At 38.4% G+C, this 23,314-nt stretch overlaps 1 protein-coding gene across 10 annotated transcripts in view; it reads right to left on the bottom strand.

Annotated features, from left to right (window-relative positions):
- The window catches only part of ARID1B (AT-rich interaction domain 1B), a 425,150-nt gene that overhangs the window by 380,965 nt on the left and 20,871 nt on the right, over positions 1-23,314 (bottom strand). For all 10 annotated transcript variants that reach the window (XM_081944091.1, XM_081944094.1, XM_081944097.1 and 7 more), the window contains exon 2: positions 6,763-6,957. In XM_081944091.1, coding sequence (XP_081800217.1) covers positions 6,763-6,957 — 195 coding nt within the window. The remainder of the gene's footprint in view (positions 1-6,762; positions 6,958-23,314) is intronic.

Below are 23,314 nucleotides of genomic sequence, written 5' to 3'. Positions count from 1 at the left end.
GGGGTTAAAAGGGGGAAAATTTGTTTGTATAAAACTTTTTCAATAAAAAAAAAAGAAATCTGATGCTTTTGCTTATATCCACTCTGCAAAAGGAGAAACATAGGCAAAAACACAAACTTAAATATGTTGTGCTCCTTGAACATGTTTCACTGACTCGTGATTGAACATTATAATTGCTCTGGTTCAAGATGATCATTTTGCACAGGCAAAAAATTCCAAACGTATTTCCACTGAAGTTGTTCTTGCCTTCTCAAATGGATATAAAATGCAGTGACAAAAATGCATCTATCGTGAGAACTTTGCAAGATATATGCTAACTCTGACTTACTGCTACTAATTGCATACTTAATTACCAGGCCAAGGTCTGCACAGAATATTAACATATTAATTCTGCCCATCAGAAAAGGAAGTGAGGAAATCCGAAGGAAATCAGTCTTTAGCAATTGCAGCTCTGATGGTATCCATTAATGGTACCATACGGGGTTCTTCTGCTGTCATATATACTGTGTGGATTTCTGTCTACAACTGATAACAATTCTTTAATAAACACAATGACTTAGTTTTTGGTAGACATTTAATGCAATAATTTCAACAACCAATTTACTCAAATGTATATATTGAAAGACACAAGTGTCAGCTCTAGCCCTAATGCTATTTCCTGATACTATTGTGTCATCTAATTCAAACAATATTACTCTCTCAAGACAGCAAGCATTTTCTTTTTAACCGACAATTCCCTACATCAGTTTAGAGGAAGAAATCATTGTACTGTTTCTAGTTTCCATAATAATTCAATTGTACTGCTTTTGGGATTTTATTCAGTAAACATTATCAATGACCACAGTTAAGATGTAGAGCTAAGCTACCATAAAGTTTCTTTCTTGTGTCAAATTTGATTCTGTGATTATCCGTAATCTATGCTCACCTCCCTCCATAGAGCGAATTATACTTAATGGAAAGGATAATTCCAAAGGAGACAATACAACATAAAACCTTATCCTGCTATGAGCAGCCTTTTTCAATTTAGTCAATGAGGCTTAACATCACCAGAAAGGGGGAAACACTAAACATTTCCCAGCAGTTCAGACAGCATTAGTAACATACCCCTACTTAGAGAATCTTATACATAAAAATTTATAAGGCCGTGTAAATTCAGGCTTCTGCATAATCCATGGAACAAATGGGGTAATTCTGTGATTATGTGTAATCTATGATTGCACAATTCTTAAGGTGGCCTTTTAAAAAGTCTTGTCCAATAATCACATTATTTCTTATTGTATAGCCTCATTTTTCATTATGATGAACCTTTGACTTACTAAGGCAGATATCTTTAAGTAGACAATCTGCATGGTTGCAGCAATCTCTCGCCTCCAGTTCAGTATGTGGTGTTTTTGGGCTCTATATTACAACACAAAATGCATCTTTCTGTATTCTATTAAAGCAGCAGAATAAACCAAATCCTAAGAAATTGAATACATTCTGATTTTTAAAAAAATATGAATTAAATATTAAATTCCTTTCTTATTAAAAAAGAGCCTTTAAAATTAAATGCTATCTCAACATCGTGGAAATAATGCAATCTCACATGAATGAATAAAAGACACATACTGTGCAACCTACCAGCATCGACTCCTATTTCAGTATTGCATCTTGTGAAAATCATTCCCTTTTTGAAATCCCTCAATTATTATTTTTATTGAAATAAGGCGACAAACACACAGGAGTTGCAATTATAAAGATTATACAAATATGTTGAACTGTGTTCTGAATGAATGCATTTTAGTGATTAGAATCTCTGTTTAAATCATTATCAGTGGAAAAGATGATTCAAATCGTATCAGTGAGTTAAATCAGCATTTTTGCTTGGTAATTTACACTGGGTGTTCTAACTCTCCTACTAGAGCTTTTACTCTTAAACTACCAATTCTGTTTCTTAGAATTGGGTTTAAGTCTTATTTTCAGAATATGATCAACATGAAAGTACTTTCAAAAGTCCCCAATCCTACCAAATTATCAGTCTGGATTCCCTTCTCTCCAGCTTTCCAGCTGTTCAGAATCTTATTCTACAATAGGTAGTTGTTATCAGGGTTATCCCTTTAGGCCCAAATTACAAAATTAGGAGATGTATCCTTGCAACCCATATATACAGTACTCATTTATTTCTTTGTGACTACAAAAGATATAGGTACCTACAGTTTTTAAAATAATTTTTCAATCTATAACAAATTAGAAATCATTTTGATAATTTTTAAGAATACATTGGATTTCCCGAGGTAGAAAATTTAAAAAACAATGTATATGTTTCAAAGTAACTAATTAATTTTTAAATATATTAATGAGAGCTGCTTTTATTACATCTTTATTTTGGATAGAGTAAACCAGTATTTTGGGTTTGAAAGTAACCATTGTCATTTCACAGAAAACTTTCAAAACTGAAAAGCAACATGTCTTCCTTTAAGCAGATGAATAGCATTGGGCAATATGTCAAATTCTATTAAGTAGGCTCACAAATGTTTAGTATCCTTATTAAATGCTGATAACAGCACTTTCTAAGTATGCTTCCATATTACAATTAAAGAATTTGGGGGTTTTTTCTACAAATATACTAAATACACACAAAAAACCCAACATTTAATTTGAAAAACACATATGCATATGCCTACAGGATATACTATAAAACATGAGCTGTTTTCTGACACTTCAAAATGCACTACATGTGTAAAATGAAAGACTTCAAATTCCATTCAGTTTTGTCATAATCTTTCTTTGCTAACATTCTGCATATCTGCCACATCTTTTGAATTTTATTTGCTAGATTTATATCCTCCCTGACTGCAGGAGCTCAAGGCTCAATATCTCCATTTTATCCCCACAACAAAATATGATGTGGGTTAGGCAGTCATTGCAGGGATAGGGAGAGGGGGGAAAAAGATTTCTATTCTCATTTTCAAACCTCAATCTTAACCCAAGTTTCAGATTGCCAAAGGGCCTTAATTTAAGCTAGTTCCTTTGTATGGCAAGTAAAATATAATAGGATAATACCTCTTGTGCAGAAGCTATATTGGCTGCCAATAAGCTTCCAAACCACATTCAAAGTGAATGCCTTATACCCGTGATGGCGAACCTATGGCACGCGTGCCACAAGTGGCACGCGGAGCCATTTGTCAGGGCATGCGAGGTACTGCCCTGTCAGCTGGCCAGCGCGCATGCGCGCGCTGGCCAGCTGACTTCACCTTTTTAAAAGCTATTTTTCGCCTTCCCCAGGCTCCAGAGGCTTTATAGGAGCCTGGGGAGGGCGAAAAAGAGCCTCCCCCGCCCCCCCCGGAGGCTTCAGGGACCGTCCCTGAAGCCTTCAAAACGCTTAAAACCACCCTCCGAGCAAACCGGACTGTCAAAAAGTGACTTCCGGGTTGCTCGGAGGGTGGTTTTAAGCGCTCCGAAGGCTTCAAGGACCGTCCGAGGCTTCCCTGATGCCTTCGGAGCGCTTAAAACGACCCTCCGAGCAACCCGGAAGTCACTTCCGGTTTGCTCGGAGGGTGGTTTTAAGCACTCCAAAGGCTTCAGGGAAGCCTCTGGACAGTCCCTGAAGCCTCCGGAGGGCCTCCGGGGGGTCGGGGGAGGCTCTTTTCGCCTCCCCAGGCTCCTATAAAGCCCCTGGAGCATGGGGAGGGCAAAAAAACATGTAAAAATGGGGGGGGTCGCACGTTTTGCATGCATACGCACTGGGGGGGTCGCGCATTGCATTATGGGTACGGCACGCCCGCACTCGACCCCCCTGCGCTCCCCCCACTTGTGGCACGCGAGCCAAAAAAGGTTCGCCATCACTGCCTTATACAGTCCTATGTGGTATAGCAGGGGTTACCAATCCTCAGGCTGCAGTCCACTACTGAGCCGTGGCTGCTTTGGAAATGGGCCACCCAAGCAGCTGGCTGGTGCACAGGAATGTGCAGTTCAAATCGTGCAAGTGGCAGATTGGCGGACATACGCAGCTCAAGCCATACGAGCGGCCGACTGGTGCATATAGGCATGCATCAGCCCACCACTTCCACGGGCCAGTTTCCCCTCTCCCTCCCCCCCCCTGGACTGCCGAGCCATAAAAGTTGGGACTGCAGAGATGGCGAACCTATGGCACGTGAGCCACATGTGGCACGTGGAGCCATTTGTCAGGGCACGCAAGGCGCTGCCCTGCCACCTGGCCAACGCGCATGCGCACGCTGGCCAGCTGAGTTCACCCTTTTTTAAAGCCATTTTTCGCCCTCCCCAGGCTCCAGAGGCTTTATAGGAGCCTGGGGAGGACAGAAAGAGCCTCTCCCGCCCCCCTGGAGGCCTTCTGGAGGCTTCATGAGCTTCCCTGAAGCCTCCGGAGCTCAAAAAAACGGTCCTATGGGCAAACCAGAAGTTCGGAAACAGACTTCCTGTTTGCTCAGAAGGTCGTTTTGACTGCTCCGGAGGCTTCAGGGAAGCTTCCTGGAGGTCCCTGAACCTTAGGAGCACTTAAAACGACCCTCCGAGTAAACCGGAAGTGACTTCCTGTTTGCTCGGAGGGTCGTTTTGACTGCTCCCAAGGCTTCAGGGAAGGCTCCTGAAGGTCCCTGAAGCCTTCGGAGCGCTCAAAACGACCCTCTGAGCAAACCAGAAGTCACTTCCGGTTTGCTCGAAGCATCGTTTTGACTGCTCCGGAGGCTTCAGGGAAGTGTCCTGTAGTCCCTGAAGTCTCCAGAAGGCTTCTGGGGGGCGGGGGAGGCTGTTTTCGCCCTCCCCCGGCTCCTATAAAGCTTATGGAGCCTGGCAAGAGCAAAAAAAAGCATGCAAAAATGGGGGGGGTTGCACCTGTAGTGCGCGCATGCGCAATGGGGGGTTGCACATTGCATTATGGGTGCGGCACACCTGCAAATGACCCCCCTGGGCTCCCCCCACGTATGGCACGCGAGCCAAAAAAGGTTCACCATCGCTTATCTTTATGAACCAGATGCTTCAGATGAAATCTGTTCACCCAACGGAGTTTAGCTGAGAGGGGATCCTATGAATACCCACTTCTTGAGTATGAGGTCCATATAGTTTTATTACTGCAAGCTACTTAGAATCTGTTGAATATAAATAAATATGTACATATCTGTTTTTTTAAAAAGTTGAATTAATTTATAAATCTCACATAACAATATCTGCACATAGTAAAACTCATTCAAATTCTTAAGAAATTCCAGCTTAGTTTTCCTTATAGACACCTGTCTCCACTGAAGATATCATTGGCAGGTCTGCATTCTGAAATTTTAACACTGTTTATTTTTCATTTCGACATATAAGATATAAGCACTAAAGACAAGAACTGGATTTACAAGCTAAATATATGAAACTCTGGAGCCTGTCCAAACAAAATTATCCCTAGGTGTTGATGTCCATTTAATAAAAAATCAATGTAATTATCTCCCTACTACTTCCCCAAAGAGTATTAGTAGTCATAACCATATTTCTCATCCAATTATTCTAATGCAGCAAAAAGACAGATAGGGACAGTGGCCAATTGCTGCATAAGATCACTGCCTTCTGACAGATCAACTTTAAAAAAAATAGCATTTTTCCACAAGTAAAAAAATGCAACACTACGTTTAAGATAGCAATAGTCCTTTCCAAAATAAAGAGCATCGTGGGATAAACCAGTAGTAATTTTAATTAAGTTAAGAAGTAAATGTTGTCTTCCACTTTGTTCCCAAGTAACAGCCAGGTTACTGACTTTTAAAATCTATCACTTGCAATTGCATTAAGAAACACCAAAATAAATTTCTTGCTATTGTTTAGTGAAGCTCTCACAAAGAAGTCACCTTTACTGCTATACTCTTAGCAACCTAAACCTCAAGCAAATTGTATGGCAAGAGATTTATGAATCACGCGTAGTCAAGAAAACTGTGAATGCACAGCTAATTATTGACTATTCCATGCCAATGCAATAAATATACCTACCCGCCTATTCATTATTTTCCACTTTTGCCATATTTAACTTCAAATTAAGTTTTTAAAAGTAATTATATTTAGCCCTATGCTAACAGTGCTCTTTCTAAAAAAAAAGCATTTGTGAAAAGCAGTCTTCAATAAACAGCTTAATCAGAGATTTACCAACATACTCTAATCTTTTGATAGCTTTCCTCTATTCTGCCATTTCAAAAACACAAATGGCTTTATCCAGACGATGAAAATGTAATTGACCTTCTTGAGAACACAGGAAAAGAAAAAAAATTGACATCAACTGCAAAACTCTAACCATAGATTGAAATGAAACCACTATATCCTTCTTGTTGGGCATAAGAAAACTCTTCCCTGCTGTTTGAGCTGGAGGGAGAAAGAAAGATGTTGTAATATATACACATGTAAAGTATGCACTACTTTTTATGTTTTCCAAGTACTTTATTGTAAATTGCAACAGTTGTTGTACTGACCAATAGCATATTCATTTCAATCAATCTGCCCTCTTCAGTATTATTATTTATGATGAAGAAATGACTAGCAGCGGAAGGCTTATGGCAGCTGAATGAATGAAAAAGATCACAAATCCAGAGAACGCATTTGATGAATAATATAATCCTCTTTTTAAATGGATACATTCACCACTGACAAAAGAAAATAAAAACTAAAAAGAAAACTAATAAATTACAAATTAGCTTTCTCTTTCTTTTCCCCACTCCTAAATGAAGCATATGCTGAGAGAGATGTTGTAGGACTAAGTATCACTTTACAGAATAAAAGCAATCAGAAAGGAAGGTAACAAACCTGTTGCTGTGGATATTGCATTCCTGCCATGGAACCAGGAGTTCGGGTCTGCATTGCCATTGGAAAACGCTGAGGACCTGGTGGCCCATATGACTGTCCTGGATATGGACTGCTGGGCTGGGACTGGGCATGGGGGCTGTTGCCGACTGCAAACAACTGAGGTCTTTTCATTACCATTGGATCCATTGGGTTGCCCTATTGATTAGAGGAGGGAAATGATAAAAAACTATGTTTTAGTCCACTGCATTTTTGAAAATCACTTGGCTGGTGCAGTTTCAAACAGTCTTCATTCTGAAATGAAATATGCTAACATACTAAAAAAAAGTTTTATTTTTAATTTTCAGTTTAGGTTCAAGAATTATATAACTTAGTTCCAGAGAAACATGTTCATATAAGTTACACAGCCAATTGCACAAGGATGGAAACTCCTTAAGGATGCATCGTTGTCAATGGGGATATTTTACCAAACAATAGTTTACATAATCTAATTGCTCCATCTTCACCACTGTTCACAGGGTGTTTTTTTTTTCATTTTTTTATTCCAAGTCAATAAGCAAATCACACAATATGGTTCACATCAAAAGTTTTGATTTTTGTTTTGAGTTCGGAAAATAACAATCATATCCTGGTTTTTGTTGGTGGAACATATAATACTGTTACAGCTTCCTTTTTTATTTATTTGATTTATATAGTTATCCATCTCACACTGCAATTCTTGGCAGCTCACAATGAGTATAAGCAATGCAAAGCATAGTGCAATATGCAATAACATACATATCAGCTACTGTTACTCAAATATGTAGTAAATGGCACAAATATTTTTAAAGTTTTCACATCTCACTAAAAGTGAATGACAATATCTGTTCCTTTCTATAGACAATTAAATTATCCAGTGTTTTTTAAACTGAGGAGTGAGCTGTTTCTATTTACTTTTTGTATGGAATTTAGTAATTCAACAAAAGTCAATTTATTTAGAGGACAATAACAGAAAAATGTGCATATCCTCATACTCTTATAGATTCATATCTACAAACACTATTTTTATCATTATTATAGCTGTTTTCAATAGCAATGGATTTATAATTTAATGTGACATTTTAAGTAGATCATAATTTTCCATTATATGCTATTTTGTTGTAGGGGTCTTCTAACATGAACAAATATTCAAAAACTGATTTTCCTGTTTCTAATCTGTGTTGCTATCTGAAACTTTTTCACTACACTTCAATATTGAATTCTTTCAGGATTTAAGTGACCAATACAATTATGATGTGTTATTTTTCCTTGGACCATTGATTTCTGACTTCACTTGTATGCAATACATAATTTGACTAATATTTTTTCTTGCACCATTTAATGTACACCATTAAAAGTATGTTTTAATCATCTTGGATAAATGCAACTCCTTTCATGCAGACCACTGACTACCCCTTTGTTCTGCCCTTCACATAGGATTATCATTTACTCCCATTAGCAATATCACTTAGACTTGTATACCACTTTACAGTGCTTTACAGCCCTCTCTAAGCGGTTTACAGAGTCAGCATATTTCCCCTAACAATCTGGGTTCTCATTTTACTGACCTCGAAAGGATGGAAGGCTGAGTCAACCTTGAGCTGGTCAGGATCAAATTCCTAGCAGTGGGCAGAGTTAGCCTGCAATACTGCATTCTAACCATGACTCACCGTGGTTCTTAGGTCTTATTTGGGATTTTAATGGTGACTTTCCAAAGCAGCCAGAGTTTAAAAATTAGAATTGACCTTTTCATATCCACTTTTTTAATCCACTATAGTTTATTGGCTCTCATGAAACAATAATTTAAAGTAACCATATATTATTATTTTGTTAGGAATTGGATTCAGATGTATGGAGCTTGCAGATACTATCTATTAGTAAACTAAATTTACTCATTCAAACATAGTTTTGCTTTCTTGTCCTCCTTAGTCTCATCTATGTTTTCAATATTAATTTGATTCAAAGTGTATATTTACCTGGGTAACTTAAATTAATCCATGCTACAGTGACATGGCCGTAGTTAGATACCCAAAAAGAAAATGGTTACTGGCATATTAAAAATGTGATTAAATCTTATTAGTATTCTGCAGTTCATCTTAAAAATACAAAATAAGATTCTACAAAATTAAAATCAACCAAATTATAATAGATAGTAATTATTGCAACATTTTTCAAAGACACTATCACAAATTAATTACAAAAATTGCAACAGCTAAATGTGCATAAACATCAACATGCATGTGCTAGGAAAATATACTCCTCAGATGTGCATTTATATATGAGAGCCATTGAGAGTCAGTCTGCTGTAGTGATTAAGGCACCAGGCTAAAAACCAGGAGACCATGGGTTCTGGTCCCATCAAGGCACAAAGCCAGCTTGGTGACCTTGAGCCTGTTTTTCTCAGCCCTAGGATGATGACAATGCCAAACCATTTCTTGCCAAGAAAACCACAGGGTCTTGTCCAAGCAATGGCAAGGAGCCAAAACTGTCTTGAAGGCACAGGGTGGGGGGTGGGGGAATTACCTCCATATCTATACTCACAGTGAATGTTGGGTTAGAGTCATGAGTTAAAGCTAAAGATATGCAATTGGTTCCTGTTAGATACTCCCCCCTCTAGTTGTTGCAAGGACAATAGTAGTTTCCAGTCAGGTCCTCTCTTTTCAGGTGGGAACAGAGAGAGACCTGATGGCTGAAGCGCTGGCCAGCTCCTCTTTAAAAAGGGAGCTGCCAGACCTCTCACTCAGTGGATGCCTGTACTTGACCAAATAAAGAGCTGTTGTTATCTTAGCCTCTTGTGCCTTTCATTACCCAATCTAACAGTTCCTACCATGTTTTCCCCAAAATAAGACATGCCATGCTAATAAGCCCAATCGGGCTTTTCAGAGCATGCGCCATAATAAGCCCTCCCCTGAAAATAAAGCCGCCCCAACTATTTCAGCGCATGTGCAGCCGGTCCCCGCCATTACCACTGTACCACCTACTGGTACAGCTTGCGGGGCAAAAAGAGGGCTCGCCGCAAAAACAGCGGCAGGCGAAGCAAAGTGCTTCCATCTCCCGCCCTTTTCTCCCGCTCAAAAAGAGCCCGCTGCAAAAACAGCATCAGGCGAAGCAAAGTGCTTCCACCCCTCTCTCTTCCCTCCCACTCAAAAAGAGCCTGCCGCAAAAACAGCAGCAGGCCAGCAATGCGATCATCCCCTCCCGCCTGTTCCTTCTCGTGCAAAAAAACACTGCCTACCCCAATGGTAAAGGCAGCCTGCTTGGTTCCCTTCCCTGCCATCCCTTTAGCGAGGGGTGGCAGGTGGGGAGGGGAGAAGCGAGGTGCGCCTCTTACCTTTCCAGCTTCGTCGCATTCCTCACCCTTTCGCCCACTGAATCCCCTTGGAACGCGACACAGCTGGAAAGGTAAGAGGCGCGCCTCGCTTCTCCCCTCATCTGCCACCCTTCACTAAAGGGACGGCAGGGAAGGGAACCAGGCAGGCTGCTTTACCATTGGGGCGAGGTGGGCGGTGTTGGGCCGCGAGGCACGCCTCTTACCTTTCCAGCTCCATCGCGTTCCTTGCCATTGTGTTCAGGGAAGCCCCTGGTAAAAAAAAAAACATTCTTGCAATTTCAAGATGTTTGATTGAACTCGCAAGAAGGTTTTTTTTACCAGCCGCTTTCCTGAGCACAATGGCGAGGAACGCGACAGAGCTGGAAAGGTAAAAGGCGCGCCTCGCTTCTCACCTGCCCCAGAAAATAATAAGCCCTCCTCTATAATAAGCCCAAGGCCATATTTCGTGGGCAAAGAGAAAATAAGACCCTGTCTTATTTTCGGGGAAACACGGTATTTACAAAATGGACTTTTCTTCCTGCAAAATTCCAGTACAAAGTTTCTGCAAATCTCTAGAAATGCAATTACGGGACTTCACAGAATAGAAAGGATGTGATTAGTGATACATGTTCTGACTCTGGATGAACAATGTTTCTCTAGTTCTTGACACTGCATTTTAAAAAGTATTTGAAGCAGATGCAGAGAATGGAAACAAAAACAAGGGATTAGAAAACTGAAGTCCCATAAAAAGAGACTGGGTGAAATGGTAATATTTAGCGCTTTGACAGCAGAAGACTGAGAGGAGATATGACACCACCCTTCAAATACATGAAAGAACATCACACAGCACAAGGTCAAGATTTGTTCTGCACTTTTCAAGTGTGCAGAACATGAAATAATGAATTAAAGTTGGAAGAAGGCAGATCTTATTTGAATGTGTTTTTTTTTAAACCCTTCCTAACTGGAAGAATAGTTTGACAGTGAAACCAATTACCAAGAGAAGAGGTGGGCTTTCCTTCACAGGATGTGTTCAAATGAAAGAAAACCCAGAAAAAATTACATTGGTTTGTTGAACTGAGCAGTGGGTTTGACTTGATGACCTAACTTGCCTCTAACTCCAATGATTTTACTGCACTATATAATAGCAATGAGGAGGTTTTGCCATATTTCTCCTGGGAGTTTTAGAACTGTGGAGCAATGGAGAGAGATATGTCTTAAAATATTAAATAGAAATCTATATCTTTCCTCAGTCCAAATTGATGGCCTTTATAAAATAAAGCAATGAAATTAAATGTCACTTCCTCCAGTTGCATGTTATACATTTATTCTAATTGTACTTTTAGAATACTGGGGTTAAGGTATCAACCAGTCACAGGTAATTTATTATATTGTGGATAAATCTATTATGGGTATAGAGCAAACAAATCACAATCAACATCTCCCATCCCTTTTTAATGAACTACACACAAGTTGACTTTTTGCAGTGCCGTTGCAGAGGCACATAGAGGTTAAAATAACATTTAAACCCAATTACTCACATCTATTCCACCTGATGGCTGAAAAAATTCTAGGACTGAGAAAAACTAATTACAGTACTTGGCTTGCTTGTTGTCTATAATGTTACTGCATTATTTACGAGTAAGTTATAGTATCTATAGTGTTTTCCTCTATCTGCCTCCCTACTTCTGGTTTATTTTTAATCCTGACTTTCTGTTACCTTGAACCATCACATCAAAGTCCTCTTGAAATCAATATAAAGAACCTTCATCCATAAAGGAAGAATTATTCCATTTTTTATTATATCTGAAAGTTTTACTCTTGGTTTCTAGTCTTATGTTTCAGGAGTTTGGAACATTTGACTGCTTTTTTTCCCTGTTGCTCACGAAAACAATGACAAATGCTTTGATTACCTACCAGGACTATGCCAGCTGCATTCCCATATCTCCCCCAAAGGCTGTTCCTGAGGATGAAGGGAAGCTGTGGGAAGCTGCACAATGGAACATATGGTTGCAATAGACAAAGAAACTGTGAGGAATTCTATCTATGAAGCATTAGTAGAAGTACCCAATGTTTTCATTCTGCTACAGAATACATTTCATTATTTTGATACATTGCATACTACTTCGTGTGCTCCATGGAACATGGAGAGGTTTTAAAAGTTCATTTTTAAACAAAAATGAAAAGCAATACAGAAAGCTCTAATGGAGAATGGAAAACTCCAATAGCATTGTTTAGCTATGATATATTCCACTTCAAGAGGCTCATATCTCTATTCATAGTCGGTTTAAAAAAAAAACCTTACCTAAGAAATACATTTTCTCATAATTTATTTTGCTGTAAACCAATATAATTCAACTACTTCTCACATCTATGGCTGCATGAAGATAAACTGCCTAAAAGCAACACATTTTAAGTAACTCATGAGCCCTGCCCTAGTTGAAGCAAATTCCCCTAGGGAATCTGCACAGATTCATAATATACACTCAGCATTCTGATTTCCAGATTTAAAGTCAAAGTGCTAGATGAATGTTCATAACATTTTGAATAAGAGCCTAAGTTGAGGGCTTGCAAGAGATGAAAGATAGAGAATAAATCAAATAAAGAAAGGTTAGGAAATAGTTTCTAAGTATAAACTGTCTGATATGTTCTTCCAGAATGTTTCCCTATGATTCTACCTATATTTACACAATATATAAAATTGATTTTGTTCTCATGTAATAAGAAGGAAAAGAGCAGTCTAGCCTATACGCTCAGAGTTATCAACTTATAATGGAGGTACATAAAAGCATGAATAAAAACTTACTGAGGCTTATGATGGCTACTCGGTATTGAGATCAAGCTTTTAATTCTTCAAATGCCGTATAGCTCACGATCTGCAAGACTGATGTCTTTAACTGTAGAGGTATTGCTTTGCTACTGATAAAGAGTAGAAAATTCCCAGCATCCATACTATTTTCAGTTATGCCAGTTACCAATAACAATTCCAATATTGCAGATTATGTCCTTGTTTCTGCATCTAACAAGTTTTGTGATACACTCAGTGAAGAGATGGGGAATGTGTGATACTTAGACATGGTTTGGTTTCCACCAGCTCTTTCTTGTACAACCAACAGCAAGGGATGACAGAAACTCCAATGCTACCATCATCTCAATGGCCATATGCTGCACATTCCTATCTTAGCTCTATGTTGGCTTTTTAGACTAAATATTCCCAACCTAATGAGAACAAGAGAAGCTAAAAAGAGAGGGGGATTAAACTGTGGCCATGTGATTGAGCTTGCAATCTTGACTTTGACCCTCCTGCAGATGACCCTAGGGACACAGCTCCCTGCCTTTAATAGAACTCACATTAACATTGAGAAGAGCAGCTACCTGAGACACTGTCCGCTGCCAATCTGGACTGTGCAAGGCAACACATTCTATTTAATGCAGCCTTGGAATATTATACAAAACAAATTGCTCTGTTAATAGGTTTTGAAGTCAGAGGTGGGAAAAACTTTAGAGGCTAAGTCACACTGGCTTTCACATTGTGGAAGGGCAGGTACAAAAATACATCCACTCTATTTTCTCGAGTTATATATTAACATAGAAAAAATGTATGCTGGCCATATATTCTCTGCATTTATGGCAAATTATTAATCAAGTCCCACCTGAAACAATTTGTTAAATTGATTTTAATCACTCGGCCTCTCATGTGAAGCTTTGTATAATCAGCATTTCATTTACAAAATTAATTGCCTGATTGATTCTCAAGAGGCAGTAGCTGTCATTACACTGCTGTCATAACTTTTGAAAAGGGGTGTCACAGCATGGAATTCTGACAGTATGAAAAGCATTGCTATTTAAAACTGAGGGTGGGGGTGAGAATACATGCAGTGGCTTTACCAAATAGTTTTCTAGCTTGAAAGAAAGTTTTGTTTATATTCTCTCTCTCTCTCCCCCCTCTTTCTCTCCCCACCTCTAACAGTTTTAACCAGACTTGTGACTCCTATCCTCCATTCAGTGAATTAATTTACCAAACTACTATTCAGCATTTCTTACTGTGAATCACTGTCAATTTAAGTCAATTATGCCATGCCTTTTCTGGATGTGTATAATGAGCCTGTTGGTAGATGGGGGGAGGGGATTGTCAGCCAATCAAAGGTCACTGCTAAGGCCGCTGATTTTGCATTTTTAAAACAAAAGTTTTCTACAACTTCACAACTTTTTATATTGATTTTAACTGACCAGCTGTTTCCTTGTAATAAAAAGCATTGTGTCTGGTGCACACTATATTCATATGGAACTAAGCTAATTTTTTTTAAAAAAATATTATTTTTTGAGGATGATCGAAAAAAGTTCCCTTGAACCACCACTGTGCCATATTAGTTCAGTATGCGGTCCCAGACAACATCACCCAGAGGCAATGAAGACAAAAATTATTCTATGACTATACTACTGCCCCATAACACAAAGAAATAGGAAAGAATTTTGTCTCTGCTTTCAGCTGCAGTGGTTCCGCGCGCACATAGACAGACAGACAAATAGATTCTCTCTCTCTCTCTCTCTCTCTCTCTCTCTCTCTCTCTCTCTCTCTCTCTCTCTCTCTCTCTCTCGTCTGTCTGTCTCTCTCTCTCTCTCTCTGCAATTTTCAAAGATATTTATAGGAACTCATAAAAACTAAATAAAGAGGAACTGGGCTTTGTTAGAAACAAGGTAAGAATAAAATGCAAAGCAATGATAAAGATTCTCCTCATTACTTATTCTTACCAATCTTTATTCAGTGTCTTAATAAAGGAGGCTGTCTATTCACTACAAGATTCCTGATAGATTACTTTGTTTGAAAATCTTCAGTGATGCAGTATGTTTTAAATAAATAAATTTCACTGATAGGCAGCTGTTACTCTCAAGCCATTCTTACTAATGTCTGCTCTACATCCTTGTAGTTTCTTCCCAATTGTTCTAGTCTAACCTGTGAATAAGTCTGAAACATCTACAATGTGATTGTCTTTCAAATATATGAAGATAATCATGTCCCCTCAACTTTTGCTTCCTCAAGTTATCATCACGGGTGTCAAACTCACCGCATCACATTGCCATCATGTGACGTTTCATGACATTTTCCCCTTTGTGGAGCTGAGGTGGGCGTGGTCTGCCCGTGGCACATCAGCTCATGGGCCGCCAGTTTGACACCTCTGCTATACATAACTAGATATTTTAACCATTCCTCATAGGATTTGATTTCCAGTCTTTACATTATCTTGGTAGCCCTTCACTGAACAAGCTCCATTTTATCATTGTTCTTTTTACACTAGTGTTGTAGAACAGACACAATTCTCCAAATAACATCTGACCAAGGCAGACTATAACAAGATAATTGCTTCCGGCAATCTGGAATCTCTGCTGATCTCCTCCTAATGTTCTTCAATATGTTTTGGCTTTCTTTGCAGCTACATTACACTGCTGGGACATGTTGAACGTGTGATCCACCAATACCCCTAAATCCTTCTCATATGTGCTGCTTGAGCCAGATTTCCCCTATTCTGTATATGTTCCTTTTGTTCTTCTTATCAAAATGTATGATTTTACATTTCCCCTATGAATTTCATTCTATTTGTTTCTTCCTAGTGTCCTAGTCTTCTTGAATGTTTTCCCTCTCTTCCCAAGTATTAGCCAGCCTTCCTAGTTTGTATTACCTTCAAACTTTGTAAATATTCCCTCAACTCCTTATCATTTGTAAACATACTGAGCAGCGCTGGGCCGAGAACAGTGGCATCCCCCTCAAGATGGCTCTCCAGGTAATTTGACATCATTTATAATTTAACTTTGAGTACGCTGTTTGAGCCAATTATGGATCCACCTAAAAGTTGAGTTGTCACCCCATATTTTATCATTTTGTTAAAAAAGATGCTATTAGACACTGTCAAAAGCCTTGCTAAAGATATATTTTATTAATGTCCTTTCTCAAACCAACTAGCCTAGTAACTCTATCATTAAAGGAAATCAAGTTAATCTGATATCCTTTGTTTGGCATAAATCCATGTTGGCTCCTGTTAATTAATGAACTCCTATCTAAATGCTCAAAGACATACTGCCTGATAATCTGCTCAAGGAGCTTGCCTGGGACTACTGTCAAGCATATAGGTTTATATTTTTTTTTGGATCTTGCTTCATCATATTTTTTTTGAAAATAGGAAGATCATCATGTCTTTTTCAATCTTCTGGAACTTCACCTGTTCTCCAAGACTTCTCAAAGATTACAGAGAGTTGTTTCTGAAACTATCAATGCCAGTTCCTTAAATACCTTAGGGTGTGATTAATCTGGCCTGGAGACTAACTTATTTACATTAGCTAGAAATTCCCTCACTTGCCCTTTGCTTATCTTGAGTTTTAATTTATCCCCCTTCCATTTCCCCAGTAGCACAGTGAGGGAGAACCAAGGGCTTGTTCCCCTGAGATAAAACAGATGCAAAGTAGGAGTTGAGAAATCTATATTTTCATAATCCACCTTAACTATTTCACCATTCTCTCTCTGCAGAAGACCTATTGTCTCCTTGACTTAGCTTTTGCATACCTGAAAAAAACCTTTTCAGTTGTTTTTGGCATCCATTGCTAGCCTAACCTTGTACTGGGCTTTTAACTTTTTTCGTGCTAGTCCTTGAGTTTTTACTGTTCTTCGGATATATTCCTGTGTATTCAGTTTTTCTACATTTCCTTTTTCTCTTTTAAGCAATTTATAAAGTTCAATGTGGATCCAGTTTGGTCTTTTTAGATGTCTACCATTATTTCTTTTTGTAAGAATTAATTGAGTTCATACCTCTAGAATCTTCTTTTGAAGAAGCTCCAAGCCTACTTGGGTATTTTTCTCCTTTCAGCTATCAAGCCATTGTATTCTTCATACTATTCCTCAGAGTCCCTCAAAGTCTGCTCTTCTGAAGTCCAAAACTAAAGTCTGACTGCTTGAGTTTCTCCTTCCCAAGCTATCTGAAATTCCAGGATAGTACGGTCACTGCCTCCCAGGATCCAGGTGATTTTATTTTCCCAAACATTTCCTCCTCATTAGTGAGGATTAGCCATGGTACAGATCATTTTGTTTCCTTTTCTCCCTTTTGACAAATGAAATTGTCTGCGAAAGAGGGTTAGAATTTCTCAGACCTATAACTGTCTGAACATAGCTACAATCCCCCATAGTCACTAAATCAGGCTTCCTTGATAATTGGATCATGTGGCACATAAAGGTTTCATCCTCTTCTTCATCTTGCCATAGATTCCCACAACTGTATTCCCACAACTGTATTCTTTTTATTTCTCTTTCCTTTTATTGTTGCCCAGGTGCTTTCAAAACCAGATTTTTTGTAGGTCCATGTTTTCTTCATACATAAGTCAACATCTCTTCCTTTTTGTTGAGCCTAGTACTTTTTAAGTTTTAGCATTCCAGCACTGTATTCCATTCAAGTGTATAATTCCACCATGTTTCAGTAATACCTATGACATCATTTTTATGTTCCTGGCTCTCCTTTGTTCCCTGTACTTTATATTATGTCTTCTGTTACCCCACAGGATGAATTGTGGATCCATGTTTGTAAATTGTAAGACACTAGAAAAAGCTAATGTAAAGTAAACCTACGTAGTAGTAGTCTGATGAAAAGAAGGACTAGGGGTGACATGATAGCAGTGTTCCAATATCTCAGGGCTGCCACAAAGAAGAGGGAGTCAAGCTATTCTCCAAAGCACCTGAGAGCAGGACAAGAAGCAATGGGTGGAAACTAATCAAGGAGAGAAGCAACCTAGAACTAAGGATAAATTTCCTGACAGTTAGAATAATTAATCAGTGAACAACTTGCCTCCAGAGGTTGTAAATGCTCCAATACTGGAAGTTTTTAAGAAGAGATTGGATAACCATTTGTCTGAAGTGGTGTAGGGTTTCCTGCCTAGGCAGTGGGTTGGACTAGAAGACCTCCCTTCCAACTCTGTTATTCTATTCTAGTAAAGTGTCAGTAAAAATGGATGGATGGATGGATGGATGGATGGATGGATGGATGGATGGACAGACAGACAGATAGATGATTGATGGATATATATATAGATGGATATAAATATAGATACAGACATAGATATATAATTATTTAAAATAATGTTCCAGTTTTATTTGTTATTCTCTATATAGAAGACTAAAATTTGTAATGATTTTCAAATGTTTATTTTAAAAGCTTAACTTTTAAGCCACTCTGAGAAACCAAAAAGAAAAAGAAACAGTATTATTCCCTTACAACTAAATCAAAAGTATAAAAATTTTAAGATTCAGCTTGAAAAATACTTTATACACAATTTATAGTATGAATACCAGCCTTTAAATGAGTCAAGAATGAATAAGACAATTTTTAGACATTGTTTAAAATGGTCAGCTCTTAGATAATAATTACGTTCTTTTAATCCCTGGGTCAATATACTATTAAAAGCAAAATAAAAGATTTAGAAAATATATATCACTAATTAAATATTTTCAAAGCACTTGAGAAAACAACATTGGGAAACCGATTTATACTTACTCTTCATTTACAACAGATCTATTTTGTAATGGGATGTTTCTCAGGTATTATTTTACAATTCTGATTATGACTTACAAAACATGTTTATTAAATAGTTTTTCTTAGACATGCAAAACTGTTAATTTGTTCCAACTAAATCATTTATTGTCTGGAAATATTATACTACAATGATGGAATAGCACTCTGGACAACACATTTCATATGGATTTTAAAATTTAAGTCTAACATTATTCAATTCAACATACTTACATATATAGCCATAATACTAGTCACTCTTGTCATAAGCAATGTCATGCATAATGTACACAGATATAATGTTCTATCCTTGAACATAATGCGTGCATCAACCACATATCTGTACTAATTCATATTTTTTCTTTTGTTGCTTAAATTTCTCACCTCCTTTTTTTTTGAAGGTTTCATCAGCTGAATAAAACCACAAATTCCTCTGTCTTTTTGTTCATCTCAATTCATTTATTGTTGCTTCATATAATTTGTTTTGCAATTATTTCATGCTGATCACCATTTTATCTTCAATCCACATTTATTCAGCATCCATTCATTTTTTAATCTTTCTGTTTTACCACATATACTCCTTAAGTAACCCATTTCCACTACATTCAAGTTACTGTTTCTCCTGACATACTCAATTTTCACTACCATATAATTGAGGAAGCAGAAGGATCAAACAATTTTTGGTTCTTTTGAAAAACAACATTCATTCCTCACAACAAAGCATATACCCACTATTCTTCTTTTTTGCATATCTTCACATTTCCCCATCTTTAGTGAAGGTTGTAAGAGGAATTCATTCACATGCTCTATACATTCATTCATATGCCCAATATTTCCCTCCCTAAGGTATAAACTACATGCAACACACATATTCGAAGTGTATATTTTACTTGGAGTTGACTTTGAAAACTAACCAGATACTGTACTTGATCCAAAACGCACTAGCTCATGTGTTGGTAAATCATAGGTATCATGTCCTTATAACATATATATTGCAGCCACCTTAATAGTTGCCAATAGGTTAAAAATGCCAGTCAAGCTGGTGGTTTTAATCTATAAACTGCATATGGTTCGGGATCCAGATTCCTGTAATAGATCTCTACACAAAACCGATATTCCCAAATCAGATAAAAACACATAATTAAAACTTACAAAAATAGCAGGCTGATAAATGGGCATTTTTATTGAAAACTAGCAAAAACATTTTAAATCATGATCTACATGAACATGGGATACTTACTCCTAAGCCAAGGACTAACTCTATTGTTTTCCCCCCCTTGACTGTCTACCTAGTCCTATTTCTTGATGTGATGACTACTAAAGGGGTTGTGTTCTAGGGTCTGTACCCCAAAAACCATCACTTTAAATCACACCTGGAAGCATACAGGTTACCAGTGCAAGCTCACAAAATAGGGTTGTTGAAATGGCATACGAAAATAAACCCGTAGTTACCCACACTGCTATATTCTGGACTAGACAGCTCCATGTAAAATTTGTGTTATGTTCAACTCGGCAAAAACAATGCCTGAGCAATTATTACCAATTAGGACTGCACATTAGGAACAAATTGTGATTTAAATACTTGGCTTGATGGGATTATTCACATCACATTTAGCTATAGTATCAAGCAACAATTTGAGAATCACCCCTGGGAAGGAATTATGATCCTAGGAAGGGCTGGGTTTTTCTCCCTACTTTTATCAATTTTGTATGATTTTAGTAGGGGACAGAGGAGAAGGCAGTCTCTATCTCGCATTGTGAGGTAACTAGAACTTTTTAATGGATACTTTTCAGGGATTCATTTGGACAATGCAGGGAGAAAGAACCTATCTTTAAAGACTGATATACAGAACCCAGAATAAAATGGGTCAGAAACGGATATTTTAAATGATATTTGATATCTAGTAATTGCTTTAAGATCAATGTAGAAAGACAGGATATTTTACAGGCAATGTTGACCTAAGGCAGTGATGGCGAACCTATGGCACGCGTGCCACAGGTGGCACGCGCAGCCATTTGTCAGGGCACGCGAGGCGCTGCCCTGTCAGCTGGCCAGCGCGCATGCACGCGCTGACCAGCTGAGTTCACCTTTTTAAAACCATTTTTCGCCCTCTCCAGGCTCCATAGGAGCCTGGGGATGGCGAAAAGAGCCTCCCCCACCCCCCCAGAGGCTCTCCGGAGACTTCAGGGACCGTCCAGAGGCTTCCCTGAAGACTTCGGAACACTTAAAACAACCCTCAGAGCAAACCGGAAGTCACTTCCGGTTTGCTCGGAGGGTGGTTTTAAGCGTTCCGAAGGCTTCAGGGACCATCCGGAAGCTTCCCTGACGCCTTCGGAGCGCTTAAAACCACCCTCCGAGCAAACCGGAAGTGACTTCCGGTTTGCTCGGAAGGTGGTTTTAAGCATTCCAAAGGCTTCAGGGACCGTCCGGAGGCTTCCCTGACGCCTTCGGAGCGCTTAAAACCATGCTCCGAGCAAACCGGAAGTGACTTCCGGTTTGCTCGGAAGGTGGTTTTAAGCATTCCGAAGGCTTCAGGGACTGTCCGGAGGCTTCCCTGACGCTTAAAACGACCCTCCGAGCAAACTAGAAGTCACTTCCGGTTTGCTCGGAGGGTGGTTTTAAGCGTTCCGAAGGCTTCAGGGAAGCCTCCGGACAGTCCCTGAAGCCTCCGGAGGGCCTCCGGGGGGGCGGGGGAGGCTCTTTTCGCCCTCCCCCGGCTCCTATAAAGCCTATGGAGCCTGGGGAGGGCAAAAAAAGGCATGTAAAAATGGGGGGGAAGCACGTTGTGCGCGCATGTGCATGGGGGGGGTCGCGCATTGCATTATGGGTGCGGCACGCCCACACACGACCCCCCTGAGCTCCCCCCACTTGTAGCACGCAAGCCAAAAAAGGTTCGCCATCGCTGACCTAAGGGATTGAGTACATTTATGTCCTACTTCACTTTTTAACCCATTCCTAACCTGCATTAGAGTGGTGGTTGTGATGGAGTTTTTTGCCGTTTTGGAAGTCTTAAAATACCAAAGTCAATCAAAAATAAAAAGATCTTACAGTTACACAACCGCCATACTCCATGATATGGAAGGTTTCCTGATTATGGGATATAATAACAATGACAGATTATTTTGATAGTACATTACTAAATTGCTGGGATGTTTCTAATTAGCATAAAAAGAATTAAGGCATCGTTCTACAGACACTTATATAGATGAAGTTGGATTTGCTGCATAATAAAAAGGTATAACAGCATGCACAGGAGTGAAACACAAATGCCAAACATAATCAAGGGATACAAAACATTTTTTAAAAAGCTATTCCATGCAGAAGGGCAGTTACTATACCGTAACATATTTTTTGCTTGAAAATGTTTGAAGAAAATTTTGGTGGAAAATTACTAAAATTGAAAGTTCCTTACATCAATCTTTCTTCACTTCTGTCTAGTGTATTTGATAGAGCCATCATATCCTTACAGTTTGACAGTACCTGTGACATCTCCCATACAAATTTAGGCCCTTGTAGTATAAGGAAAAAGTGGTGAGAAACCAGATATAATGAAGCAGAAAGGTGCTGTTTACGCTTTTATCTGTTAGGCTCACACCTTTCCTAGTGTGCTGTTAGCTACGTTAAACAGCAAGTGCCGAAATAACTTGGAAACTATCCATCTGACAATTTGATTCACATCTCATTTACTACTGAATATAAAATATTTCAGAGAACTTTGAGCAACAGCTCCTTCTTTAAAAATATATGAAGCTACCATAAAAGCTATGAACAAACTACTATAAGAAACTGGCTGTTTTAAATGCTATCTGAAGTGGCAATAGACACATATACATTGTGATTACAGGTTCTGCACCATTTTGAGGCTCTTGCTATAAGAGGAGTTTTTTAAAAAAGTATACATGATCGTGACATCAGTTAAATATGGAAAAGTCATTTACTTTTATCAAGTTGGAGCTAGAAACGTGGAATGATTTTTATTCCATCAGTATTTTAATGCAGAAATCCTATGCATATTTCATTGTTAAGTTTCCAAATTAGTCTGCATAGATAAATTTGCTAACATATTTTGGTGAACAATATCCCACATTTATTTTTATATAATAAACTCCAACCCTAATTCAATGTTAGGTACTATTTTTAAACACATCTCCTTCTGCCTTTGAAGATAAGTTTTATCTGCATAGGTTTTATCTGCATCATTAGAGCAACAGGCAATGGGTAATATGTCAATAATAATAATTTTAGAATAATATAAAATTCAAACCATGTAATAGCTCATCAGCAAGATGGCATATATTCAGACATGCTCTGTTGCATAGGGTGCAGGTAGATGTTATATGTGAAAATTTATGGCTAAATATATATATAAATCTTAATAGTTCAAAAGCAACCATTGCCATATTGCTGACAAGTACATATTTACAGATCAATTCCAAGAATATTAATCAAAACAAAACAGACACCACCATTTTTCACAGAATGAATGGAACAACTGGAGGCATCTGGTCTTCTTCTATAGAATATAAATATGCTGAAAAATACTTTTATCTAACACACATCAGAACTTCTAAGTGTAATTTGAATTCTTTATGATTGGCAAGTCCACAATGGAGAGTGTAGTTATACTGAAATACTAAATGAGAAGACAACCAACTAATACCAATTAAAGAAAGCAAATATTTC

This window comes from Natrix helvetica (assembly GCF_964273705.1).
Source record: "Natrix helvetica genome assembly, chromosome: 2".
Lineage (NCBI taxonomy): Eukaryota > Metazoa > Chordata > Lepidosauria > Squamata > Natricidae > Natrix > Natrix helvetica.
The sequence above is the reverse complement of the archived record's forward strand: the minus strand, read 5'-3'. Positions and strand labels throughout refer to the sequence as shown.